The sequence below is a fragment of the Rattus norvegicus genome, chromosome 6, assembly GCF_021556685.1.
Source record: "Rattus norvegicus strain SHRSP/BbbUtx chromosome 6, alternate assembly SHRSP_T2T, whole genome shotgun sequence".
Lineage (NCBI taxonomy): Eukaryota > Metazoa > Chordata > Mammalia > Rodentia > Muridae > Rattus > Rattus norvegicus.
Window position 1 is genome coordinate 125,676,983 of NC_141539.1, and position 27,354 is coordinate 125,704,336.

Genomic DNA, 27,354 nt, shown 5'->3' on the forward strand with positions numbered 1-27,354 from the left:
AGACCCTGACGTCTGGCAAAGGTAAAGCCTCAGGCTGCATCTCAATGCCTTTTTGCCAGGTAGTTTCCCCAGGTGAGTGTCTTGACCCCACATCTCCTCTCCCATGAATGAATGAATGAATGAATGAATGAGGTGCGAGCAGCCAGGAAGGAGAAAACTCACCAGCTCAGACTTGGAGTACAGAGCAGGCCTGAGGCTCTCCTCTACAGCGGTGCCTGCACTGTGCTGGTGTGCCCAGGCAGACTGTTGAGAGCTGGCCCCTGCAATGGCAGAGCTCCACAGCTCTCAGATGAGCCAGTGGCTGCTCTCTGGCCTGCCAGCTTTGTGAAAGACAGAAGCCAGGGGTCCATTTAAAAATCATTTTTTTATTAACATCATCTTCCTGTTTAGCCAAGTGTCTGTCATGTATAAGGAATGTCGGTAAATATTCCATTTGAAGTTTCTTTGTACATATTTCCATCGATAAATAAACTCTGAATTCACATAAAAAAGTTAAACTTAAATAACTCATATTTCCTTCTCTTGTAACAGCCATATATTGGTAAAATATAAATATTCTTAGACTCGGGCTTTGTTCTAAGGAGGAGGACAGTAATTCACCACATGGTACAGCTGTTGACAATGAAACCGAGACGCTGTCAGCTGGTGTCCTGGTGTGGACGGGTACTGAGGTGGGAAACAGAAAATTCACATTTGGTTTTGGGCCAAGGGAGGGGGAGGAGAGGTGTGGAGCGGGCAGAGGGCAGGGCGGTAGCTTTCATACAGCACTGATAAAAATGATCCCTTCTGCCGCTCAACTCTGACCTGGAATATCTTCCTCTGCACTTGCTGATTAAGTCCGCAATCATTTTACCTAAAACTCTGGTGTCGGCTAACTGAATATGGCACATGATCCATTGGGGACATCAGTAGATTCAGAGAACCATCATGGGTCTGGCAAAAACAAGAATGAATGAGTGTAGGAGCGGAGAGCTATGATTCTGGGTTGGTGAGGTTGATCCACACCGGTCACATATCCATCCAGGGCCTCGGTACTGCAGATGCGTCCACTGGGTGACAGGATGCCGCTGGCAGCCTGCACGGAGCATCCCGAGCCTGTGTGGCAGGTGAGGCGGGTGGCCCGCTCAGAGCACACGGGGGATGACGGTGACGGGCACGGCAGGGCTGCTGACCTCCAGCTCAGAGCACACGGGGGATGACGGTGAAGGGCACGGCAGGGCTGCTGGCCTCCAGCTCCAAGGCTGTCAGGAAGCACTCAGTAGCTGCGGCATCGTTGCCCTGAGCTTGGAGGACCTCACCCAGCCCGTTCCAGACCTCATGGGCTGTGGAATTCACCTGCACTGCATCCCGGAGAATCTTCTCAGCGAGACTGTAGCGGCCCAGCTGGTGAAGGACCAGGGCCTGTGGAGACAGACAGTCAGACACTCAAGGGCGCCAGGCACCTACCTGACCTGGACCCTGAGTAGGGGCCCAGGAGGTAGGAATGTGTCTGGGCACATGCGTTCTCGCCAACTCCTGAGCTTAGGAGCCACAGTTCAAGACACCGGAAACTGCTGGGTCCACTGACCTTTCGACTACAAACAGATGCACGGCTCACTGCATCCAGGGGCTCAGGAGTAGCTGAGGTCATCCTGGGTGGCAGTGAGGCCCTGCCTCAAAAGCAAAGCAAGAAACACCACCAACCCTCCAAAACCAGACCAAACCAGAAAAACAACCACACCACCCCCAAATGAAAACCAAATGAAGGTAGTTTTGTATAGTTTATCTGAAAGTTTCTCAAGAATCAACCAATCAGAAAGGTCTATAGTGATTCAGTGTGGCTGACCGGTTGTGTCCTAGCTGGCACCAGCCTGTATGGGAAGGCATCTGTCATCTGTGGCATCATTGGGATATGACATTAAGAAAGCCTCATCTCTTGCCATAATCAAGTGCCTTACACTAATGTACAGTGCTCAGCGGCACACAGAAGCCACCTTTCCCTCAGGTCAGGGCATCTGTGTTGACCCTCAAATATTTGACCACAGACACGTTTCCCAGTTGTGCAGGTCAGTAAGTGCCTTTTCAGCTAATGGCTACACTCTTATGTAACCAGCCTCTCCTTGGTGTGGTGACACTGAGGTCATGGTCAACCTCTACTCTTGAATGTCACACATTCACAGCCATCTTTCTAGAAAGTGTTACTCTGTCCTTTGAATGGGATTTCACTTTGTAAACCACACTGGCCTACAATTTGGATAATCCCCCTGCCTCAGCATTCTAAAGTCATGTGCAGTCATTCTTTACCAGACTGTTAGTCTTTTACAGCTCCAGCAGCCTCTAGTGAGGTGAACTTATTGAGAAACACCATCGGTTCAGAAACAGACATGGCACATTGATCTGGGTGGAGGATTAAGGGTGCGGGAGTCTGGTGTCCCCATCCTTCACAGTGGCCTTCATTTGGAGAGTCTCTCTTTAGGGTAAATGTGTCCAAAGTGGCAGTCATTGTTAGAGCCCCTGACTTCTTTTAGAGTGGTGCACACTTCCTGTGAGGTTAGCTTCTCTGGCCTGCTGCTCTGGAGGCCCCTCTGTCTCTGCTCTCCCTTGTACTAAGATGAGTCCTTGCCGTCCTCTCTGTTGAGATCTGCACTTCTGTGATAACCAGGGCAAGCTAATCCCCCCTTTCCTTCGGACCCCCTAGAAGACTATCTGCTACCACCATCATCTTTGAGTTTCTTTGAATCAAGACCCTCTGCCCCGCCCCCACATTCATTCATTATTTTTGTGTGTATGTGTGTGTTCCTGTGTGCATTTATGTGTACCACGTGTGCTCTGGAGCCCAGAGGGCAGAGGGGGGCAGAGAATCCCCTGGAACTAAAGTTGCAGCTGCTTATGAGCTGCCACATGGATGCCGGAGACCGAACCCAGGTCCTCTGCAGAGCAGTAAGCAATGCCAACCGTAGAACCGTGCTAAGTCCTGTTTTCAGAGGAAATTCACAAATGGCTGTAAATCTGGGGTGGGTGGTGTCGCTCTCTAGCTTACAAAGCTAACACCCTGTAGGACCAACAATCGCTCACTGGGTATCGTGACTTGTCCTGTTTTAAGTAGCTTACTTTGCCTTAGCAGGCAGGCCTGCATTTCTGCTGCTGTGTAAGACACAAAATGGCTAATCTGGCTTGCCCTTTGCTGTCATACAGCAGGCAGTACCCAGAAGCAGGGGCCACCTACTATCCTACTATGCTCCACTGTGCCACAGAGGTTGCCTCTATTTTAGCATCATGCTGTTTTAATCTCCACACTGTGAGTCCTATTTTAACAGGTAGGACTAAAGTCTTTCCTCTCTACCATTTGCTTTTAAATACTTCCTGATCATCTTTCCTTGAACTATTATGTGACAAACATTTGGTCAGTCCCTTTAGGAGTCAAACTGTACTTGCACTGAGTTTCCAGGTGTGCATGGAGAAACTGACATCTTTATGGTGGGTAATTTTCCTGCCCAAGGTAAGACATGGCCTGACACTGCTCAAGTATGACCCCAGTGGCTGTGGATGTGGTTTCATGCTTAATGTATCATGTTAACTTGGTCCCCAAAATTGCATGAGAATCCACACATGGTGGTACCCTGCCCCCAGTTGGTTTTGATTGGTAAATAAAGTTGCTGGAGGCCAATGGCTGGGCAGGGAGACAGAGGAGACAGAGACTTTAGGGTTCCCAGGCAAGGGACTGAGGAAGGAGCAAGAAGAGGGAGAGCCACCATGCCTGGGAAGGAGTAGAAGCCACTCTTGAGATGTGCTGGACAGAAAATATAGCCATTGTGTAGGTGCTGGGGAAATCAGTCCAAGAGGACTGCAGGTAACTCAGAAATATTGGAGGGGAATGTGTTAGCCATCCATGTGGAGGTTTGGAAGTGGCCCAGTCATTGAGCTGTTTAAGGCATATTAAAATATGAGGGTGTGTGTGTGTGTGTGTGTGTGTGTGTATGCACACGCACGCACACCTGTCTGTCTGTCTCTCATTTGGGAACCCAAAACATTGGGGCAGGTAGCAAGGACAGTGCCATGCCACCACTGGGACAATTTGAGTAGTTATTTGGGTTCAGCAACAACCAACTCTCCCAGGAAGCCTGTTCCTCCTACACATAGCCTGTGCTTACAAGGTGGGCCTATCCTGCTCTCACAGTCATACTTCACCATCAGGCGTCAGGTCTCAGGAGCAGCTGTGGCAGCTGTGGCCTGAGCCACATGCAGGTGACATCACCATGAGACCAGGGGCAGATGGTGATCACTCTAGAGCAGTCAGGAAGCCAGCACCTGCAGCAGGCAGTGTCTGGTTAACTGCAGCTGCCCCCTCCTCAGGGCACCTGCCCTGCAGGTGCCTAAAAGGTTGTACTGACCCCTGAGCTACCCACCTGCTGGAAGAGCTGGTGGTCAGAGAGATGACAGCCAAGTTGCCCTGTGGAGGTCCTCCACTGGGGGTTCCGGAAGAGAGAACTCTAGTTCTGGGGGGAAAAGGGTTTGGGAAGTCTTCGTGGGTGAGGAGGAGGAAGAGGAGGACAAGGAGGAGCAAAAGGTGATGTAGATGTCACAGAGGGCTGGCCTCAGTGTGCAGGGGCTTCTCCTCAGCCTCTTCATGCCTCTTAGAGAGGAAGGGAACTGGGTAGGAACAGGGAGATGTTCAGCCCTGGGGCTGGTCTTCCTGAAGGGATGGGTGCCCACTGCAGTACAGACAGCAAATGCCTGGCCATTGGTCTCATCCTGCTGGAGCAGGTCCCCATCCCTAGGCTGGAACTCTGTTTTGATTTATTTATTTATTTTATGTATTGATGTTGCTGGGAATTGAACTCAGGACCTCTGGAAGAGCAGTCAGTGCTCTCAACCACTGAGCCATCTCTCCAGGCCCCTGGAACTCTGTTTTGATATGGCAGTGACTGCACATGGTCACTGCCTACTATGGGCTCCAGGGTAGGGCACATCTACACTGCTAAAAGTCCTAGACAGCACAGCCCCAGTGAGTGGGAATGCCTGACCTCCTCAGAGCTGGGTTGGTGGTGGTGAGTGGGGTCTCTGTGGTTCCTAGTGGTTAGGCTAAGGTTGAGACAGACTGCCACTCTCAGATGACCTCAGAACTTCCCAAACAATGTGTTCTGTGGAATTAACTCCTAAAGCCAGTGTGGGCTTGCCACAGAATTGAAAGGTAGACCTCTCCCTATCTCCCCAGTGAGCCAAGTCCAGTTGGGAAATCAGTCACACTATAGGAACTATCACAGCATATTCTTGCTAAGCAAAAGGTTGGCCAGACGTGGCTGGCAGTTGACTATGTGACCAAACCCTTCCATGCCCCAGAGGCCTTCTTTTGGCCCTGGCCTTGAAGAGCAATTCTGTAACAGCACCAACATCCCTTCCAGGCCCACAGGCCCTGCCTCTTTTCCTCTCCTAAGACTGGAAGCTTTGCATTGAACTGTTCCCTCTGCCAGCTGGCTGCAGCAGTCTCATGGTTCAGCCAGGCTGGCTGCCACTGGACACACTGCGGGGTCCCTCTCACTTCCCCAACCTCCGTCAGTCTGGCCCTTCCTGGTAGAACTCCAGGCCTATCAAAATCCTGGGCCTCCCAACTTCCTGAGGTCCAAGGTGCCCTGCTCCCCTCAAGTAGGTCAGGAGCACTGGCTCTCAGCCCTCCAACAAGCAAGAGAGAGGAAAGCTGACATACTCCATGACCCTAGAACTCACAATTCCCTCACCACCATCAAAGTGGACACAACCTATATATGGGTGATATCCAGACTCGTGTGACACACACACACACAGGTAGGTGTGACTCAGGCCTGTCTTAAAGAGCGGTGACAATGTCTAATGGCACCAGGTCCTTATTCAATGCTAGGTGCAGGCTCTACCCCCACCATCCTCGACTGCCACCAGGGTGGACACCAGGGTGGATGTGTGCCACAGGCTGAGCTCCCGCCCCGTCTGTGGAAGGGAGACTGGAGCTGTGATGCACGCACATGCCCCTAGCACTGGGTCCCCTCGTTCATGCAGAATACGGAGCTCCTTGCTGGTCCTTTCATCAGACACAAATGCAGACAGCTTCAGGCTTGTAATTATTCTAATCAGGTGTTTTATACAAATACGATCTTGGTGATGCACCAAACTAGAAATAAAGGATTAAATTAAACCTGTTATTTCAAGTGAGATAAAATGGACTTGGCTAGTTTGAGGGCAATTAGTGTCTGCCTTGTTGTGGTGGTAGTGGCTGCCCTAGACTCAATACCTTGCCACATGCCTAAGGAGCACACAGGAGCCCCTGGAAGGCTGCGGTTCACGAGTCAGAAGCCTTCAAGGCCAAAGCTCCTCTGGGAATCTCAGACACCTCCATGGTGCTCTCTGCCCAAGAGCAAGGGCAGCCATTTGCTGAAGTCAAGGCATGCCACAGTCTACTTGTCCCAGGAGTATTGGCATGGGGAGGTGACATCCATGAGAGAGCATCCTTCTCAAAGAAGCCACTGCTGAAACCTTAGGCTCAGCTGCAGTTAGGCCAGTTGTCCCCAGCTGGCTGTCCTGTCCCCAGCAGTGTCTGGGGAGAGAGTGCTGGGCACTCTCCAGGCTGGGTACGGATGACTCTTGCTCCTGTCAGTCCCACGCTGTCTCCAGCTGCCACTCACTGGACTTTAATAGCTTTGTTCCCACTTCTAGGTCAGAAATGCCATCATTGCGACCCTGTAGGGGGCAGGGTTAGGGCAAGTGGCTCAAGGCAGTGATGTCTGGTGTCCTCAAAGACCAGAGGTGGACAAACCCCCGGGGCCAGCAGCTTGTCTGAGTTTTCAGTGTACAAGGAGTTGATGGACATCAAGAGTTTGCTGAGCTGTCTGTGAGAATTGCAGGATGCCCTACAGCTCCACTTCCTCACCGGGCTTTGCTGTAGATGATGACAGGGCAAGGGCTGGACGAACCCCACCACCTCAGCAAGCCCTGAAAGATCTTGGACTCAAGAAATTGACCTAAGCATTGAGTGAGTGCAGATCCAGACCAGTGCCCTGCCCTGGCTTTTCGCATGCTGTGATGGTCACCTGAAGCAGTGTGAGACTGTCTGCTCCAGACAGAGTTGGGCTCCAAGACACAAGCTCCAGGGACGGGCACAGGTCGATGCTGTGCTCGGCAGCTTGGATGGTGAGGTGCAGCACACACCACTGATCGGAAAGAAGAGAATTAGCCAGCGATGTTTTAACAAATGTTTCCTTAAGTCAGAGACCGACAGTGAACTAGTTCTACTCTCAGAAGTCCACAGGGAACAAATGGCTTTGACAGGATGGTTGGTAGTGGCCCTGGAACACAGAGCCTTGGGTGGTCCCGATCCTCTCCACAGCCTCTTCCTCCTCTGAAGCACTAGAAGAGCTGTCTGTTCTGGGCATGAGCACTTTGTGATGTGGCTCAGGGGACTGCTATCAGCCTGCCCTTGCTTCCCACTGACTCCTGCGGAAGAACTGAACCAGCCGTGTAGGTGGTGGTGGTGGGGGCTGCCCTTGGTTTCTCTATCTGGATCCCAGCATCTCTGGGTGAGGTCTGGTTTCCACCAGGCTGTCTTCTGTTCCCTTCGTTTGCTCAGAGCACAGGGCAGGCAAGTGTATGCATCCAGGATAATTATGTCAGTCTGGTTCTGGGCCAGGACTTCTCAGTCCAGCCACCTGCCCACATTCTTCTGTCCACACCCACCACTGCACACTGCGGGAGGGGCTTGCACACTGCACTTGGCTTCCTGGAGAAGGAGCCCGGGAGGTCAGGCAACCCTATCCTCCTTCAGAGCAGAGCAGGCCTGGCTTTGCAGCTTGAGTGTATTTAAACTGTTTTTCCCCAGTTCTCGCAGAGGCCTTCCTGACAACCTTGTGCCCATTTTAGATGCAGAGCGGCAGGTACCCGAGTGTGTCTGCATGCAGCTTTCTCCAGCACACAGCTTCTGCCGCCATCCCGGGGTGGCCTGCAGGCGCTCCAGTGAGGACAGTGCATTTATGAGGCTGCTCAGTGTCTGGAGCTTGAGTGCTGCTCTGGGGACCCGGGCTGAAGGGCAGCAGGGGGGAGGTTACAGGGACAAAGGACAGCAAGGAGATGCCATCTGCCAGCTGCCAGAGCCCTGTCACACTGCAGAGAGGGACTTCTGCCAAAGGTCAGCAACGGGTTGAGGAGAGAGCTCTAGAACTACTGGCTGAGGCCAAGCCTGGTGCTATGTGGCCTTTCTCCAGGGCTGGGGTGACATTAAAGGTAACTTTCTCTAATCCCCGTGGCCTCTGCCTTTCACACCACACTACAAGCCCCAGCCCCACTTGAATGTCAGGACTCAGACAAGGGCTGCCTCCTCCTCTCCTCCAAGCTAACTAGAACAGATGATGATGATGATGATGATGATAAACCTTGTAGCAAACAAACCTCGTATTTTTCTATGCTTGAGAGCCAATCAGCAACAGAAACAGCAGTACTCAGCCCAGGGTTCTGGGTCCCTGCTCTTCTCAGCAGGTAGGTGGCCCCCTATTCTTGCATCAGGAGCTTACTGTACCCCAGTATTCCTGGCATTAATGGGCCTCTAAAGCCTTTCTCTCAAGTCCCCAGGCTCTGGTGTTCTGAAGTCATGCGGGTACGTCCCCTTCTGCTTCTACCTGGCTGCATTAAAGACCCGAAGGAACTTCTGAAACAGCTTGCTCCCTCCCTCCCTCCTTCCCTACACTTTGGGCTTTGCAGGGATGGTAAATTTAAATCTCTCTCCATTTGACTGCAGTCTGCATCATGTAGGTCCTCAAAGGAAGAGGCCTCACTGTGGGTTCAGAGCAAGCCATCATCAAGTCTCAGGGAAGCATGAAGATGGCCTTTTCTTTTTGAATGGTTTTTAAAGTCACGTGACTGGCAGAATCTTTTAATGTGGCTTCTTCTCAGGGTGTTGTGAAATGTCCTAGAGGAATGGGCCTGTAATTAGAGAGGCTGCAGCGATGGCTGCCGACACTGGCAGTGAGGAGACAGAGGTCTGGCTGTAAGCCCCAGGGCCCGTCCAGTCAGGCCCTCAATTGCCTCTGGCCTGATTTCTTTGAAAGGGGGCACTCAGCACTAGTGACAATCTATCTATAGGCTGCCAGGCTTTTTAGAGAACTGGGGGTCATTGGGTTAGTTTGGGGGAGGACCACAGCCACCTGGCTGGCCAAGGCCTGAGAAGTCCCAAAGACACCCCCGCCCACAGAAGGAAGTTAGGATGCAGTTCAGGCGGAGGACAGTAGGTAACAGGAGCATCCCAAGGGCCCTTATTATGGGTGGGACAAGGGTGGTGGTGGCTAGGAGAAAGCAAGCACAGGCCTGTGGGGAGATTGGTTCCCCAGTAACCAATCCGCTGAAACCCTGATACAGATGCTGTTTTTACTTATTACCTATTCAGTTCTGTGTACTTTTTAAAAACAAAAGTCAGAAATGTGGCTTCATTGGGAAGGGGGACAAAGAGGTCAATAACCCCTCAGCCAGCCCTGGTCCGTCTTCAGGATTCTGAGGGAAGATCACTTTTATACTACACATTCCTCCCACTGCCAGGGAAATGCTGCTGGCAGCTACCATACTGAAATATTTACAATGACCAGAAAGTCCGTATGTATCTTGAGCAGATATATTTTCCCTAAACAGTGCCTCTGCTGGGACCGCAGAAGTGAGCCACAGAACAGCAGTCTGGTATCTGTATCCCCAGGACAGGCTCTGCTCGCGCTGCTACAACCAGAACCGCTCCGGCTCTCCCCTTCATCCACAAATGAGTGTGGAGAGCAGTGGGTACACAGTGGGCACCAGTGTGCCTGTACTGTGTGGTCTGCTAGAGACCCAGGGGCACACTGTCACAGGGTCATATTCCTATCCCCTGAGGGGCACAGGCCTGGGCCTGGAGGGTAGACCTCTCAGGAGTCTTGCCCTGGTCTGGTATCTTAGGCAGAGTCAGGATATCTCTTGAGTGTTCAGAACCAATGTCTGCCTGAAGGGAGGAAGCTACAGGAAGTGTCCCAGACAAGATCCAACTCTCTTACTTGCTAAGTGGAAGGGGAGGATGAAGCTTAGGGTCCATGACCACTTAAGTGTAGGGGAGGAGCTGTGACCCCCAAAGTGGCCGTGAGACAGAAGACAATGTATCTAATTCCTCCTGGTGGACACACCAGCTGCCTGGCTCTTGAGAGGATGAGCTCATTTGCTAGCCAGTCAAATGCCCAATCAGAAGGCATGAGGCAGAGGAGCAGGGTGTTACTGTTACCAACAGTGTCAGGACCAGGCTCTCTGCCTGGGCGCACTGCCCTGGCCCCAAACAACTTCACTTGCCCTTGGGATTAATGTGCAATGGTTTTGCTAATCAGGGAAGAGGGAGATGTGGCTTTTATAATGGAAAGACACTGTGGTCAGCTCCTCTCTGAGGCCACGCTGTCTTAGAAACTCATAACCAGGCAGTCTGGCTGCTGCCCCCTGTCCCTGAGACAGGGGCCACTCACTGGCCCTGATGTCTGAGCACCTGGTGCTTGGTGTTACTGCACTCAAGGGCCCTGGGAGTCAGGCAGGGGCCTGTAGTCCCCCAGCACCAGAGGAGTTCCCTCTGGCAGGAGCCTGAGGCAAGATGCTCACAAACTCAGCCACCAGTCAGCACAGAAGCAGTGTCAGCCTCCGTAGCTCTGCCTGGTGTGCTGACCCACTTGAGGAAGTGTCAGGCCAGGCAATCCTATGCATCATCAAAGGACATCCAGTTAGCAGAGAGCCAGGACCACTGATGGGGGTGAAGACAGTGACTCGGAAGCCTTGATGTGGGGATGGTATGCACCTGTCTCAGTCTGAAACCAGAGGTAGTCCGGTACCCTGCCAACAGTCCAAACTGAACCTCTAGCTTCCCCTCCCCCACCTGCCAAATTAGGCTCGGACTTTGCTGCAGTGGGGTGAGCTCACTGGCTGAGCCTGGCTTGCTCTTAGGAGAGAAGTGCTTTGGTCCTGATGCTGTGGCAACTGCCGTTCCCTAGGCACTGTGCTCTATTCTGTGGGTGCTACCTGGCTGCCCTTTCTGGTACTTTTCCACAGGCAATGGGCAGGAGACTCCTGTTGACTTATTTATACATCTCCCTGGTTGACTTATTTATTTATTTTTATCTACCTTCAACAACAAGTCAGGCAGAAAACAACGGCAAGCCAGAATGGCCTTAAAGTCACGTGCTTCCCCATGGCCCAAGTTATTCACACAGCGGAAAGTCGGGTGCTAATTACCTCCCAGGGGGCCCTACCTGTCTCCAGAAGAGACTTCTGTCCCTGCCTGTTTGGAAAGCTGGTGTGTCATTCCAGGCAGGTGCAGGAGCACAGCTGTCCAGGACCACTGTTTCCATATAAGAGGCCCAGCTTCCCTAGAGGGGACATGGATAGGTGGGATATCCCCAGGGCCTTGTTGGGGAGGGCAGAGGGCTTCCAATTATGGGCCTGTCATGGTCACAATAAGTTATATGTAACCAGTCAACAAAGAGGCTCTTCTGAGGCTTTCTGGAGTCCCAGGCCTGAGAGGGCGAGCCTTAGAAACCCTGACCTGGCTATGGTGGCCCAAGCCTGGATCCCTTCCCAAATGGCCTGGTGGACCCCACCATGACCAAATACCAGACCAGAAGAAACCTCAGGGAAGGGCTTGAGGCAGGCAGTGCTTGTGGCTGAGCTATTAGCCTTACGCCTGAGTCCTGTGACCCACTTCCTCAAACTAGGCCCTACTTTTCTCCTTAAGGTTCTACTCCTTCCTGAACAGCGCCATCAGGTGAGAACCAAGCAGTCAAACAATGAGCCTACAATAGTATAAAATATCCAAACAGTAGTACCTGACCCCAGTGACAACCTGTTGTCAGGGAAGGGCGAAGGAAGCCATGCCTTTGTGGGTGTTCTCTGGGTTCAGTCAGACCATTTCCCACCAAGCACTGCAAGCAAAAGCCTGGCTCCAGCAAGTTTAGTGAGGTGCCTGGGCAGGAGGCAGGGCTTGGAGGAGCCCAGTGGGTGTGGCAGCCCCCTTTCCACCCTACTATGTGATCTACGGCTAACCTAGACCTCGTCCTGTCTCTCGAGTCTCACTTTTGCAGTCTGGAAGAGGAAGGCAGAGTGCAGAATGCTCTGGCCCGTATTTACTACGTCTTTTGAATCATTATTACATACTCAGTGTACACGCTGTCCCAGGCTTGAGAAGTAGTGGCTGATGTGACCAGAAAGGCTTCTCAGGGAAGAGGCTGGGCCAGAGAAAGAGGCCGAGTGAGTTGCAAAACTAAATGCATAGGAGAGCAGCCTTAGGATGCGCTCTCCACATGTGACCAGGAGGGAAGGGGCAGTTCTGCTCCCATTCTGCTCAGAGAGGCTACAGGTGAGCCTAACTGAGTGAGCCTAACTGAGTGACTCTAACTCCCTAGAGTCCTTGGGTGGGGCAGCACCGCTTTCTGCCTTCTCAGGAGTAGGCGGGTAAGCAGGTTTGGGCTGAGCATGCCAGAAGGTCCAGATTTATAGGAAACTTGGAACACTCCAAGAAGTCAACAGTACAGAGCGGAAGCCACCAGCTGTTAGACTAGGGAACCCTAGGGTCACTGAGGCAGAGGCCACGTTTACTCACTGACCTTTCTACCTCTGGGCACTTGCAGTTTGCAGACAACGCTTACTGTTGCTTACGAGTCGTTTCATTCCCTACACACTCTGGGTATACCATAAGTACTCCATTGATGACCACAGAGTGGGTGCTAGGTCCCAGTTCTGCCCATCACCCATCATGTCCAGCTTCTGTGTCAGATGTACTCCTGGCCAAGTGTAGCAGGCTACGTGGGAGGTGTTGGCTTCCACAGCCATCCCTGCATGTTGCCTGGAGATGTGACTTCTCTGGGCCCATCTGGACTTCAAGTGGAGAATGTCCGATGCGAGAGGGTTGCCAAAATGACACAAGCTTTGGCGCTCCATTTCCAATAGCCAGGGACCAAAGAGGCCGGCCTCCAGGTGGGGTCCCACGCGGGTCATCTGGCTCACTGGGACACAAACACTGGTTGATTTACTACCTGCCAGTGGAGGCGGCCACTTTGGCCAGCACCTAGCGCATCCCTGCCAGGGTCTGGCAAGAGTTATTTTTCCATTTTTAAATAGGAACAAACAGAAATGATAAGACATTTTCCAATGGGGGGGGGACTGAAACTGATTGGCCTTGGAAAAATTGTCCCCAAAATAACAAGACAATAACAGGACAACTCATAATCCTCTGTCTGGGTGGAAAGACTCTCTGTCCAGCACTAGGCCCCACTCAGCTACTCCTCAGCTCGTCCCTGCTTTGCTGGTAAACCAGTGAGGGGGGGCACTTTAGTGAGGAAAGGAGAAAGAGACAGGTTGCTTGGAGGCAAACTTTCACTGTTGTTTGTTTGAATAAACTGTCCTCCATTCCCCCATCACCCCCGTACTCCCAACTCAGACCCAGGGCTGGAGGAAAGAAGATAGTGACCAGGCTGCGGACCTAGTGGGGATCTGGGGACAATGTGGCTGTAAGAAGAGGAAGGTTTCGGGTTGGGGATTTAGCTCAGTGGTAGAGCGCTTGCCTAGGAAGCGCAAGGCCCTGGGTTCGGTCCCCAGCTCCAAAAAAAAAAAAAAAAAAAAAAAAAAAAAAGAACCAAGTTGCTAAGAAGAGGAAGGTTTCTGTTGTGGAGCTCCTGGGGAGAACAGAGACCTGGCAGGCACTTTCTTTTCCCACACACTGAAGCAGAATAAGCCAGCATCAAGAGCAGAGGCATCCCAGGAGTTCCCAGTCAGTGTGAGAGGTGCGTAGGAGGGGCTGCTCACCTGCCTTTGTGGAGGGACTGAGTTCATTTGTATGTGGTCCCTGCTACAGGCTGTGGTTGACACGAAATGGGTGCCTGTGGCCTTGAACAATGACTTGGAGGGAGACTAGAAAATCAGAATAAATGAAAGCATCCGCCATCACTCCTGTGGCGATCCTGCTCACAGAGACAGGTTCAGACTACAGACTACTGGCACTGGCTGATCCAGGACCAGCTTGTTACAGGCAATTCTTGTTCTGACTACACTCTGCTAAAAGAAAGGCCCCTCTTTCCTAAAGAACAGGGAAAGGGAAGTCCACAGGGAACCTCAAGGCCTGCATCCTAGGGGAATCTGAGGGAATCTCATACCCATGTGACTTTCATGCTTCCGTGTTCGGGAGACGGTCAGGTGCTGAGGTGAGGGGCTTGTGCTGGGCTAGGACCATGTCTACGTCCCTGAGGGGAGATGAGGTTGGCATGACTGCTGGAGAGGAAACATGTCCTGGTCAGAACAGATCTCCAGTGCATGTCAGAGCTAGAATCTAGACGCTGTTTTTTCTGCTCCAAATTGTGTACTCTCCCTGGCCCTGGCCTGGGCAGCTCTGCTGTTCCTCCTCCCCTGCTTCCTTCAGCCCTGTCTCTACTCAGAGGGCAGGCCTCCTGTCTGCTCAGTACCACAGCATCTTCTGAGGTGGGCGGGGCCTTGAGTGCTCTTCACCACGGTCACTGCTCTGTGGTCCCTCTCCCTCTCTCCAGCATAACAATTCCCTCTCTGGCCCATGAGTACAAGTAATGTCGGCCAAAATGGCTCTCAGAAAGAAAAAAGAGCCCAGACGCGTGGCATTGGCCATTTTCCACAGAGTAAGTCCTCCTGTTAAGGCTAACCTCATGCTACCCACATGAGCTTGCTGCATCAGCTTGGAGCTAGAGAAGGCTATGCTTATGGGCCCCAGCACTGGGTAAGTGAGACCAGTCCCTGTCCAAATGCACCTGAAACCGCTGTGTGCCTCCAGGTGACACTAGAGCCACCAGACATCAGTATCAGTGTCCAACCACGCTGCTCCCTTGAGGGTTAAGGGGAACAACACAAACCCCAATTTTTTCAGTGAGAGAGTCCAGAGGGCACAGGACGCACTTTCTCTAGTATGGAGCAGCTCTGGTTGGCCCAGGCTTTACGGACCTCCCCAGGAAGGCGTCACCATGGAAACATGGCTACTGCTCCTCTGCAGCTTCCAGCTGGTTGCCAGCAACATGACCTCTGAGCGTGACTTCCTGTGGTGACTGCTCAGCAGACAGCTGTGGTGCTTGCCCTGCTTGCTGGTGGGTGTGCAGGCATCTGAGTGAGGTGGCGGTGGTTGGAGGGGGCTGCTGCCAGCAGGAAGCTGGTGACTGTAGCTGGCTCTTTAATCAAAGGCAGAAGTGTATTTGTTACCTTTGTATAAAATGCAGGCAGCAGGTAAAGAATTTAACAGCTTGTGGGAGTTCTAATTAGAGAGCCAATTATAACTCGATTGACCTGCCTTGCTTTGGAAGGCCTGGAAACTCGCATGTTGTCCCTAGGAAGAAGCAGATTTTGCTTCTAGTTTGTTCTGGGAGATCTCCGCAGGGATCTTTTGCTTGAGCTTTGGTTCCAGCCCCATGCATCTGTCTAGATCTGGCAGCCTAGTGCAGAGGATGAGAGGGAACCTGCAGAGCCCCAGACTCCTACAGGGAGGGGCCGAGCTCCTTTATTTATGAATCCACTGTCAGAGGCTGCTCTGGGCCAGGTCAGCAGCTTCTGTGCATTTAGAAGGACCCTGGCCAGGATTTCAATTATAGAGCTAACCAAGACTCAACACTTAGCTAGGCAGGATCCCAGGCCTGTGTGTGTGTGTGTGTGTGTGTGTGTGTGTGTGTATGCCATCCCCTAGTCTCCTCAGCAAATCACTGTTGTTACCACCTTGGAGAACAGGCACGGGACAGACATGAAAAGGAGATGCTTCGACCTTCTAAGAGCCAAGTGTGACATTTGTCATTAGACACACCAGTAGTCCTCTAGGCTCACACCGTGATCATCTCTCACTCCTCACCATCATCTCCCATGGATAGAAGAGCTGAGGCCCAGAGAAGGAAGGCAGCTTTGCCCAGGGGCCTCAGCTCTGTTGTGTGGAAACTATGTCTAATTCAAGCCACATTTGCTCCTGCTGCTTTGCTGTCTGGAGCTCCTTCTGCGTGGTGCAGGAGCCAGGCTGGCTGAGCCCTGTGTGGACAGCAGAGAGGACTGAGTACAAGGCCTTATGATCTGGTAGAGCCATAGCCAAATCCCTTCTTCAGGAACGAGCATTGGAGTCTGCATGACTGGGCAGGGCCTAGATTTCCCACGAGGTTATTTCTCCCTGCTCCTTAAGTGTTGGGGCACCATGGATTGTGCTCTAGGCTGCTCTCTTGGTTCCTCTCTGTTTTTGCCTCAGGTCAGCTACCACCTATTGCCTTTTGCCACCCCAAGTCACTGATCCAGCCTAGTCACATGTGGCCTGCCATGATCACGGGCAGTTCTGCTGGAGCAGGTGTCTGCCGCCAAGCTAGCACTCTCTAACCCCGCACCAGGCCTTACTGGGCTTCCCTGTTCAGCACTTTTTAAGGATTCTGTTTCCAGGTTACCAGTCCTCTGCAGCTTCTCTCTCCAGGGCAATATAGTCACATGGCTTGGCTGTTTAGATTTTGTCTTACACAGTTTGAAACCTTTAGAAAAGCAGAAAGGCTAATATAACAAACTAATAGCCAATGTTAGCAGCTGATAAACCGTCTCCTTATAAAGAAAATTGTGTGTGAGAGTGTGTGTGGGTGAGCCTGTGTGTGTATGTGCCACCAGGACAGCTTGTTGGAGTCAGTGCTCTCCCTCTCCTTCCGGCACATGGGTCCTGAGAATTGAACGCAGGTTCTTAGGCTTGGTGGCAGGTACCTATTGATTCATCCCATGGGTATTGACTGGGAACTTTCTTCTATCTTAGCTTAATCTTTTTGGGGGGGAGGGTGAGTATTTATTATAAGTGACAGGCATTTTACCCCTAAACACCCTTTTAAAATTAAGGATGTTTTCTTACAACCACTTGAGCATTCTAGACTCTCAACTGTATAGTACCCTCAGAAGTGGTCAGGACTCCTGGGTATAGCCATCCCTTCATCTGCCTTGTTCCTTCCTATTTGGGTTCTGCTAGAATTAAGAAGCTGTGGTGGGCTCTAAGCCTGCACTCACCTAACTCAGTGGTGAGGTAAGGTCTGAAGGCCATATCCGCCATGTGTCCATTTTGGACTTCTATCTGCTATTCAGAGATCTTCCCAACAGCTTTGAGCCTAGAAGTTTTAACTTTCTTCTGAAAGTCCAGAAATCAGGTGGAGCTGACATGGTCCAAAGGGAGCTGACAGCACTCACCAAAGAGTTTGGAGCAAGCCCCGGTACTGGGGCAATTAGGCACAAGATGGTTTGAAACCAGTGGTCGCGAAGGCCACTCTCTCATGGCTGCAGTCACACCCTTAATTCATGTCCATGAGGTGGGCAGTGGGCTGGGGAGGGCTGCAGAGTGAAAAGGCCTCAGGGAAAGATGCAGGGGCCAGGAATTTGTAACAGGAGTTGGGACAATTATAGGGAAACAGATCAACCCAGGCAAAAACTCTCCATGTCTTTCCCAAGGCAAGACGTTTCCTGTGTGTGGTCGGAAGGCAGAAGGGCCTAGCTGGCTGGTATGCTGTGTGGAACAACAGGTGAAGTGAAAAAAGACTTAATCTTACAAGGCACCAAACAGTTTGCCTTTGGGAGCCTGTCCTGCCCTAGGTTGCTTTTGGGTCTGTGACTATGGTCCCTAGGGAGAGCCACATCACCTGATGCCACTTCTTCCTGGCCAGTGTAGGGACAAGTGTTGCTGGGTTGGAGGGCCCCCCAAAGCCAGAAACTGCCTATGGAGGAAGTTCCTGCGCCCAAGGAATGCTTCGACTCTAGGGTCAGGGTGGGGACAGCTGAGCTATAGCTGGAGATCAGCCGAGAGGTGACAGGCAGGTTCTCCATGCCCAGGCGCACCCCTCTGGGCCTCCTTTTGCTTAAAGGAGGATGCAAATGCCCAGCATCCAAAAACTCTTACAAATTAAACATGAGTGATGGAAAAAAGAATTTAAAAATCTGGAAGACACAGCTGATGTCAGTCCCCTGGTGACTGACATCACTTGTGACACTTGCTGCTGTGTCCCTGCACCGATCATGCCTCTGGATATTTACTGCATCTTGCACTGGGCTGCCTGTTTCTGGAGTTGCCACATGCTCCCAAAGCCGCCATCAGGGGAGCCTATTCACAGGGCAACCCAAGGGCCGAGATGCCCTGGACAGGAGCCATGACTGCTTTCCTCAAGAGGACATGTTCTACTCCCAGTCATGGACTCATGAAGATCACAGAGCTGTAACCCACTTCTAGAGGTGACAGTGATGCTGACAGCTCATCCTATACTGAGCCCACAGCTACTCCATCTACCACGAGAGAATGGAAGTTTACAAGTGATGTATAATTCGCTGCTAAGCACACTCAAGGTCCTAGGCTCAATCCTAAAACCCAACCCAACCCAAAACTGAACCAAATCAAACCAAACCAAACCCTCACGTAGCAAACACAGAAGGCAACGGAGCTGGGAACTGGCGACTCTTCTAATGCCCCTGCCACCGAGGCTCCAGGTCCTGCATGCTGACAGCAGCTCACTGTCGCCGAGGCTCCGAATCCTACGTGCTCACTGTGCTACTTACTCTGTTGTCCTGATTTGTGCTAACTTACAGTATGGCCAGGGCAGATCACCTAGAGCTATTTTCCCCTCTAATAACTAGAAACTCTCTATTTCACTAAATATTGTTAACAATGGGTATGGCATAAAACCTTCCAAATTATACTGTAGAGAAAAAGTGAGATTTAGGGCTAAGTAGTACTAGTTGAAAAGGCCATAAATTGTCAGTGAGACTAAGATGCACACGGACCATTAGACAGAGCCGGCTGCAACGGTGACCATCAGTCAGAATGTAGCACTTCAGAATGAAGCCCCTGTCTGGACCAGGGGCTTAAACCAGCTGTGCTGGGAAGAGAGCGTAGGCAAAGACAGCAGACTTATTAGGGACCCAGCGAGTACACAGACATGGCTGGGGAGGCGTCTAAACAGCTCACAGGCCTTCAGAGAAGTTGCTTCTCTAGTTTTCAAAGCAGTTTTCTAGTTCTAAAAGAACACAGAAGACAATTACTAGATGAAAGGCCTTCATAGCAGACTACGGGGCAGTTTTGCTGTCAGTCATTCTTTCTGTGCGTGGGAAGAAAGCTGACGCTGGATGAAAGCGTGGCTTCTGAAAGGAGGAGGGCCTTCGAGCTCTCTTCTAGGAGTGCCTGTGCCTTAGCCAGACCAACGGAAGGAGCAGAGCCTTCTCCCAAGAGAAACGGGACGTCAGAAGGTAATCCTGGATGTTGGGGTCACAGGACCCTCATCATGCTGATGGCCAATCAGACCGATGCAGAAGCATAGGTTGCCAGCCCCGACAGTCCTAGTCTGTCTCTCCCTGCCCACCAGGAACACATAGGGAGACACTTCTGATAATAAACCATAAGACACAGCAGCTTCCTCTATCTAGGGGGACAGAATGATACTTCCAAGGATGAGAGACAGCAAAACACCAAGTTTCATGAGGCCAAAGTCGGCTCCCTTACCAAGAGGGGCTTCTCTCTTTCCCTCTCTTCAGACCTCCTTCCCTGCCTCACAGCCACCAGGCCCCACAGGAGGCAGTTTTGACACAGTGAACAGGCTTGACAGCTTGAAGACAGTTTAAAGAGAGGCCACTATGGAGAGGCCACTATGGCAGACCAGTGTGTATGGACAGCTTTGTTTTCATGGGACACCTAAGAGCTGTTCAAAGAATTGAACGTGTAGGCATAGTGCAGACGGCACACCCCAGCAAACCTTGTGCTGTAAAGCCTGCTCCACGTAGGGCAGCACGGGGCATGCCTAGTACAACAGCCACTTCCTGCCATCAATGCCCCTCCCCCTGGACTTTATACACCTGTTGCCAGCCCAGAGCCTGTGCTCCCGAGAACACGAGACTCAGGAAAGCCCTCACAGACAGCCTGTGTATGCGCCCTTTAGTTTGAAGCCATCCTCATCCGACTAAAGAATCTTGTCTCACAGTTTGTCCCCAGAAGGCAAATGTGACGTGCCACATCCCAGACAAAAAGCTAGTCATTACACACGCCCCAACAGAACCTGGAACTGTGCTCTTCCACTGAGCAGTGACCTCCTGCAAGCAGCGGCAGGGGGCAGGCTCCCATCCATCACCCCTCACAGACCATTACCATGGCCTCCTCCAGGGACCTCTGGAGCCTGGCACCTTCCTAATCTCACTATCCTCTCTGAATTGTTGGTGACTGACAATGGCTCCCGTCCCTGGTACCATTCGTGGTAGCATCTCTTTATGCTGTTGGTTTGCTGCTCTTGTTTCTCAGCATCATCTCTGACAGCCAGTCTAGCCTTGTCTAGCCTTGTCTCAGAGGAATGCTCATTCCTCTCGGGCATACACTGATTCTCCGTGCTTGCTTTTCATGTTGGAGGTGAGTGGTGGGAACAATGTTGATTACACTAATCTAGGGCAGGGACCCTGAAAGTAGGCAGTTCCAGCTGTCCTGGTCAGAAGTCGGAAATGTCTTGTTTCTTTCTGTTCCTGATTAGGTTTTCTGTCATCTTTCCTCCTTTCACATGACCTAAATGAGCACCGCTGCCTGGGCAGTACATGTGAAGATGCAGCAGACACCTCACCAGTGAGCTGAGTGCATTGAGCTCATCTCCTCATGCCTCACTCTGGTTTCTTCCAGAAGACCCCTAGACTAAGCGTCTTTATGGTACCCCATTTTCTAGGACTCACTGCTGATATATGGAAGCTCTACCTCTTTCTCTAAAGTTCCCAACTACAATCTTATGAAATTCCTCGTCAAGCCCACTCTCCTGTTTTCTGTGACTGTCACTGAGTTCTAGAAACAAGGGCCAGGAAGGCACTGGTCCCAAGTTGTTTGGTGGCTGTAGGTTAGTCTAGGACTCTAGCACTGTTATGCTCATCTGGGATGGGAGAGAAAGGTTTCATGTTTCTTAAACCCCACATTCCCTGCAGCATTGTCAGTGGCTGGCCCTTGCTGTGGTTCTCTGTACACTGCCCCTCAGCTTCTGATCCCCTCCTGTGCTCTGGGCATCTTTTGCTCCCCCCCAACCCCATGTTGTCCACTCCAACAGACCTTAAAGGAGCCCCACATCTGTTTCTGTTTCCTACCTTTTTCTCACTCTATCAAGCACTGCGGAGGCAGGCCGAGCCTCCTGTTGACACTCATGGTCCCCGCTTGTTGCCTAGCAACACCTTCCCTTCTGGTCTTACTGACTCCCCTCCTCACAGGCTTGCAGGCTCCCTTCGACTTTGCTTGAGAAAGCCTTGTTCCTTTCTTACCTGTGCATCTTACATATTACCCTCAAAAGCCCAGACTGATGTGATCAGAGGGCAGCCAGATGGCCCTGTTTGGAGAATTTATCCCTGTCCTGGTAACTGTGTCCTTGGCTGCACCAAGTCTCCAGCCTGTCCTCAGCCTGTAAAGTCTGGCCCTGGCAGACAATCTTCTCCTCAAGGCCACCCCTAGACACTGCTGTGTTCCTTCTGCTCATTTCCCTCTACTCAAAACACAGAATGAGTGCTTTGGGAAAAGCCTGCCCAGGTTTCATTAATGCATTGCGGGTATGGTGAGCAAAAGGACTTTTAACATAGTAAATACATGCAAATTTATACATTTATGCAAACTAACATTAGAAAATATTCCTTTGGGTTTTCTGGGCAAAAGTCTGATCACTCTGAGAATACCTCCACAGCTTTCGATTCCTCACGGCTTAAATTATTGCTTGCTTAGTAACTGTCCACGCTCAGCCCGTGACCCCCCGGTCTGGACGAACTAATTACTACTGGCCAACACCTTTGTCTTTTCTACCTTTTCGCCATCTGTACCGGCTGTAACTGTTAGAAGATTATCCGTTTCTCTTGGGGTTCTTTTCCATTTATCTCTCACATCTGACTTCCTACTCACTCTCACCAATGCCATCTGCTTCACCTTTGCTTTTCAACAATGCAAACACAGTTGCATTCTGCATAATGCAGCATGCACCACTCTCGTCCCTAAGGTAGGGAGGCTCCCACCTGTGTCCTGCAGCTCCCTGTGCCCTCTGTCAGCTGCCAGTGCCCACCTGTGAAAGGCAACATGGCTTTCTGTCTTCCAGACAAGTTCTGGAGACTGCTCCTGCAGCTGCTTGGCTCTCTTCTTCCACCTCAGGTCTTCTCTGTGCCATGGTCTGCCTCCCATGGTTCCTTATCCTGCGACCTTCTTGGTTTTATAGTGGTTCTGCTTCATGTTCTTCCAGCTGGTACTCCTGACCTTTATGACCCTGGTGTGGCCCAGTGTGCTGTGGCCTGGCCTCAGGGCAGCTCTCGTTCTCTTCTAGGTACCAGGAAACTCAGAGCTCATCACTGTTTCTGCCTCTTGCTGCCCCCACAGACCTGGCTGCCCAGCTCCTCCCTGGACTTCTGCTTTCAAGGAGCTCAGGGACTCAGAGACTGGCCTGGTTCCTGTGAGGTGTAAGACTCCTGTGAGTCATCAGGTACTTAGCCTCGAAGAGCAACGGCTGCTAACATTCTCTGTTGTTGTATAGATGAAGAAACTGAGGCACAAGGATTTGAGGATTATCTTGCCTCAAAGCTCCAAAGGCAATGAGTAACAGCACTGGATTGTAGCCCAGGCCTGTCCAGAATCTCTAGCCCTGCACTGAGTTGTCTGTTAGCCACCTTCTTGATCTCTCAGACACTGAAACCCGCTCTGCTTTAAGTTTCAAGGCTAAAGAGCCTGTGGGGTCCAGGGGTTCTCTGCAGGTTCTGCAGGACCCGGCGTCCCAGAAGGAATCCCTTGGCTGTGGATGGGCTGTCCTTAGCTATGGCTAGCTGAGCCTAGTGGGGAAAACACAGGCAATGAACATCTGTACAAGATCACCAGGTAGGAGTCTTTCTTCCAAGCTCTTAGGGAATTTCTGACCACGGGCACTGGGAAAAGCTGCTGAGCAAGAGAAGTGGGCTGCCCCAAGTCTGCCTTCCATTTGAGGAAGATGTCAGGATACAAGAGAAAAGGTTACTGCGACTAGTATGTCTTCACTGGCAAGACCACCAAGGTGGACAGTGTCTCCATGCCAGTGAGGCTCAGAGGCCTTTCTTGTCTCACTTCCCCTGTGCTGGCCACTTGGCTGGCTCCTCAGAAGGGAAAGCATTTGCCAGGAGCTGGTGGCTTGACAAGCTCTAAGGGGAAACCCAAAACCTCTCCTGAGGTGACTTTCCTATTGATCTTTTGTCTCAAGTGTTTCCCTTGGGGATGAACAAGAAACACTTCTCTGAATAATTCATCATTGGCCCTGAGGTAGAAACACTCTACTTCTTTTTAATAAGGACTGGGCACTTTGTGTTGACTTTAATTCTTCTGCAACGTTCTAGCAAAAGCTGGAAGACTTGAAAAGCTCTTAACACATCCTTCTTTCAATAGTGAGACAAAAATTAAAAGTCAGATAATATCTTTAATCAAACAGTGATGTTTAGATAATATGTAAAATTATTTATAAAGCTGTGTTGAGCTCTCATAGAAGGAAGTGAAATAAAGCAAGTGACTGTAAGTATCCCAGGGCTTGGTTTATTTTTGAAACTGAAGATGACTGCCTCTGGTTTTCTATTTAGTGAACATCTCCTAGGTACGAGGGACTCACTAGGCTTCGTACCCAGCCATTTTGTTTAGTTCTCATGCAGCCCACTTGGGTAAGTAGCCACACCAGTTACAGAAACGCCACGGTTCAGGAGGTTAAGAACCAAATCCAGGTTTAGGTTCAGACCTAACCCTCAGGTGCATGCACCTCTCCAAAAAGTAGTCACAGCTCATTCCTCCACGCTAATGAGAATGGCGAGGCGGTGAGGGCTACAGGATCCCTCCCCATGGCAATGATGAGCACATTTTACCATTAGTTACAAAACCACATCCTCTCAGTCCTAAACACACAGCCAGTCTAACGGAAGGACTTTCGCAAGAAGGGCATGGAGGCACAGAGAGATTCTGGGCTCCTCTTGGAGCTGAAGGTAGTGCGAGGCTCCACAGGAACCTGGGATCTGCCCCAGGGTTCTCTGTTCAGTACACACCTTTGTCTGATGACAGGCAGGCATGAGGGCCACAGATGTCACTACAAGACGGTCCTCTTTCCTGTGGCTATTAAACAAGAGAGACCCTCTGCTAAGAACCAAACTGCCTCAGAACCTGAGCTTGGTGCACTGGCCCAGAGGAGGTCCTGTGGCTTTCCACCAACTCCGAATACAGACCTTCATGTTCAGCTCAGAATCCATAGGCAGGAGACATGGACAGAAATGCCCTGTTAGGGAGGGCACCCATGCATGTCCCTGCTAGCCACAACCTCTGGAATGACACCAGGATGCCACAGTGGTCTACTCTAAGATGGCCTCTCCCAGAGGGGTGGTGGCAGGGAAATGTCTTCTCTTCTCATTTGGGCACCAGGAGAAGGACATGTGCATTTCTGAAATTGCCTCAGGTATTCATGGGGGTGGAAACTGGCCAAACATCTCCCTTCTGTGCAACACGGGCACCCTCCCTTCCTATAATGGGATTAGCCTACTGGCCAGTTCCCTGGAGGCAAACCCAAGTCTCTGGCCCTCTCAGGAGTGTCTGGTATGGACACTATGGCAAGCACTGGTGACAGATGCTGTGCTGGTGACAGTGCTGGTGACCAACCTCAGGGTGATACTGATTGCTGATCTAATCGCCCCATTGCACCTAATCGCACCTTAGGTAAGACAGTTGCCTACGTACTCCCTCCTAGGGTATCACAGGAATAACACAAGCCTGTATGTTGCAGGCTAACTGTACTTGGCCTTGGGAACCAGTGGGCATGAGGGTCACAGGCTACCTGTCGCTTCTCAGGAGAGCTGCAATCCAAGAAGTGGGAGCCCTGGCCCGGGTCTCAGACTTACCAGTCGCTGCATGCTCTTCACATGGGTAGGGCTGATGGACAAGGCTTCTTCGTACCACCGCCGAGCCTCATCAAAGTTTCCTCGAAGCTCAGCAACCTGGCCCCGCATATATAGGACATTGTGGGACATTGGGAAGAGGTTGGCAGCTTCCTGGGTACAGGCCGTAGCTTCAGCAGGTTTTCCAATGCCAATGTAAACCTCAGCTGTGGGAGCAGAGCAGAAAACAGATGCTGTCCTGGATCACTGCCCTCAGAGACCCCGTGAGCCGTTGGTCCTTGGCCTCGGGACTTTCATATTCCCCTATGGGAGTTTGGCACAGCTCACAGCCAGCTGTCCCCTACCACCCTGGACATGGCCATCGGCCAGCAGTCTTTTGTGACCACTTGTGCCCAGGTCATTTGTGCTTTGGTCCTTGAAGGGCAGACATATGCCACTACTAAACTGAAGGCAGTGAGGTGTGCCTGGGCTCTGAGGACAGTTGTCCCAGGGCCCACTTAAAGCCCTTCAGCATGAGGACAGATGCTTCCCTCAGCTCTCGCTCGGCTCATCACAGAGAAAGGCTGAAATGAGCAGAGGGACAAGTGGGCCAGAGGCACACAGCTAAGCACAGAACAGGGCTCTGCCCTCTGGAGCTTGCTCTTCAGAGGTTAAAAGCACCACAAAGGGGCTTTTGGGGGTTTAGTACATCCAGAAGGGGTATCCGTATGGAACTCAAAGGAATGGTCTGCTAGAGACATCCCTGAGAACTGAACCTGGTTTAGTTGCTGGCAGATATATCTTTTAAGTCAGCTGTGTGTGGCAGCAGGTCTGGGTGAGAGAGCACAGCACTGGACAAGCCAACAGGGAGACAGACCCCCTCCAACCCCTTTCTCCCCAGACTCCCCAGAGAGACCCCATACAGGGCCTGATGTCCTAGCAGGATGTACACAGGGGGTTTGGGGTATAGAAAGTATTGAGAACATGCCTGCTGTGTTCCCTGCAACATTCTCTTTCATACAAAATTTAAGAAGGGACAAGCCTTAGAGTGCCTTCCTGTCGCCCTTCCAAACCTTCAGGGCCCAGGAAGGCCCATCCTCCTCAGCCCTCGTTTCTCTAGCTGCTTTGCTCTGTCTGGGAGGGTTGGAAGGGAGAAGAGGTGGGGATTCTGTTGTGCTATTGCCTCTCCCTCTGAACACTTCTGGGACAGACTCAACGATGGGCCTTATAGTCCCCAAGCTGAGCACACCTATGCCTGCTCTCATTGATGGCTTAGCCAAATGTCTTTGCCAGGGGCCTTAGCCACACAGCTTCTACTTGTCTCTGGATCTGTGCCTGGTTGTGCTGGTCTGTCAAGAGTGATTCCTTTCCAGTGGCTCAGTGGGAGAGAGAGACACGCTCCTCATCCACCAGTGAGACACCTCGGCCCTTCTAGGCCATGACCCGGCTGTTCTGACTGAGGAATATTTTTGGGTGGAGTCTTAGTGGTCTCCGCTCACTGTGTGAGGAACCAAAAGCACTGCAAGGCAGAGCACTGCCACCTCACTGACGGCCATGCCTTTGCACTCTGTGCGGGCTAAGCCCGGCTCCCCGCCCTCTCACCGACTAAAGAATTGTGTGCCTCGGGGCTGGGGATTTAGCTCAGTGGTAGAGCGCTTACCTAGGAAGCGCAAGGCCCTGGGTTCGGTCCCCAGCTCCGAAAAAAAAGAACCAAAAAAAAAAAAAAAAAAAAAAAAAAAAAGAATTGTGTGCCTCCATGCAGTTCTTGTGTTTGGCTGCTGACTGGTCTTTACTGGGTTATCGGAATTGTCATCAACATCTATGCCAGTCATTTTGCACACGAGGCTTCTTATCCTCTATGCCTCTCCAGGTCCCCTGTGCCGATCCATCCACGGGGACTTTTCTTGCAGGGCTGGTACATTCTCTGCCTGCAGCTCCTGTCACCCACTCTGCATCCCTGGCAGACAGTTTCTAGACTGATCTTGTCTGGGCCCCCAGCAACTTCTTCCCTCCAGTCCACTGGATAATTTGTCTTTTCATACTGTATCACCTTCCGCAGGAGAGTTCTTTCCTGGCCTGGGGATTGGTTCAGTGGGTGACCTACTGTACAGGCATGAGGAACCCAGCTCAGATCTGCAGACCCATGGACAAAGCCAGCTGTCCATCACCCCAGCTGTGCTGTGCTGGAGACAAGAAGACCACAGGGGCGTGCTAGCTTGCCAGCCTAACCAAAAATGGCAATTGTAGGTTCAGTGAGATTCTGTCTCAAGAAAACCGACTTGACAGCTACAGAAGTCATCCAGAACCCTCCTCTAGTTTCCAAACACCAATGCACACATGCATATGCACACATAGACATACCCCTTTCTCACACAGTCACACATACACTCAGATTTCCCTAATGATTAGTGTTTGTTGCATACTGAGCATGTTACTGTGCGATCTAGTGTGACTGTTCCAGTTTCCTTATTTTGCTCAGTGAAATGAGAACTAACTTGCCTGTGTCTTACCACTAGCAAGAGAGAGGAGGCAGAA

General features: G+C 51.5%; 1 protein-coding gene across 10 annotated transcripts in view; it reads right to left on the minus strand.

The window, feature by feature from the left end:
• Positions 1 to 345: 345 nt before the first annotated feature.
• Ttc7b (tetratricopeptide repeat domain 7B) overlaps positions 346 to 27,354 on the minus strand; it is a 212,798-nt gene continuing 185,789 nt past the window's right edge. For all 10 annotated transcript variants that reach the window (NM_001108719.3, NM_001401373.1, NM_001401371.1 and 7 more), the window contains 2 exon segments: positions 346 to 1,401; positions 24,844 to 25,046. In NM_001108719.3, coding sequence (NP_001102189.2) covers positions 1,180 to 1,401; positions 24,844 to 25,046 — 425 coding nt within the window. In that variant the 3' untranslated portion in view covers positions 346 to 1,179.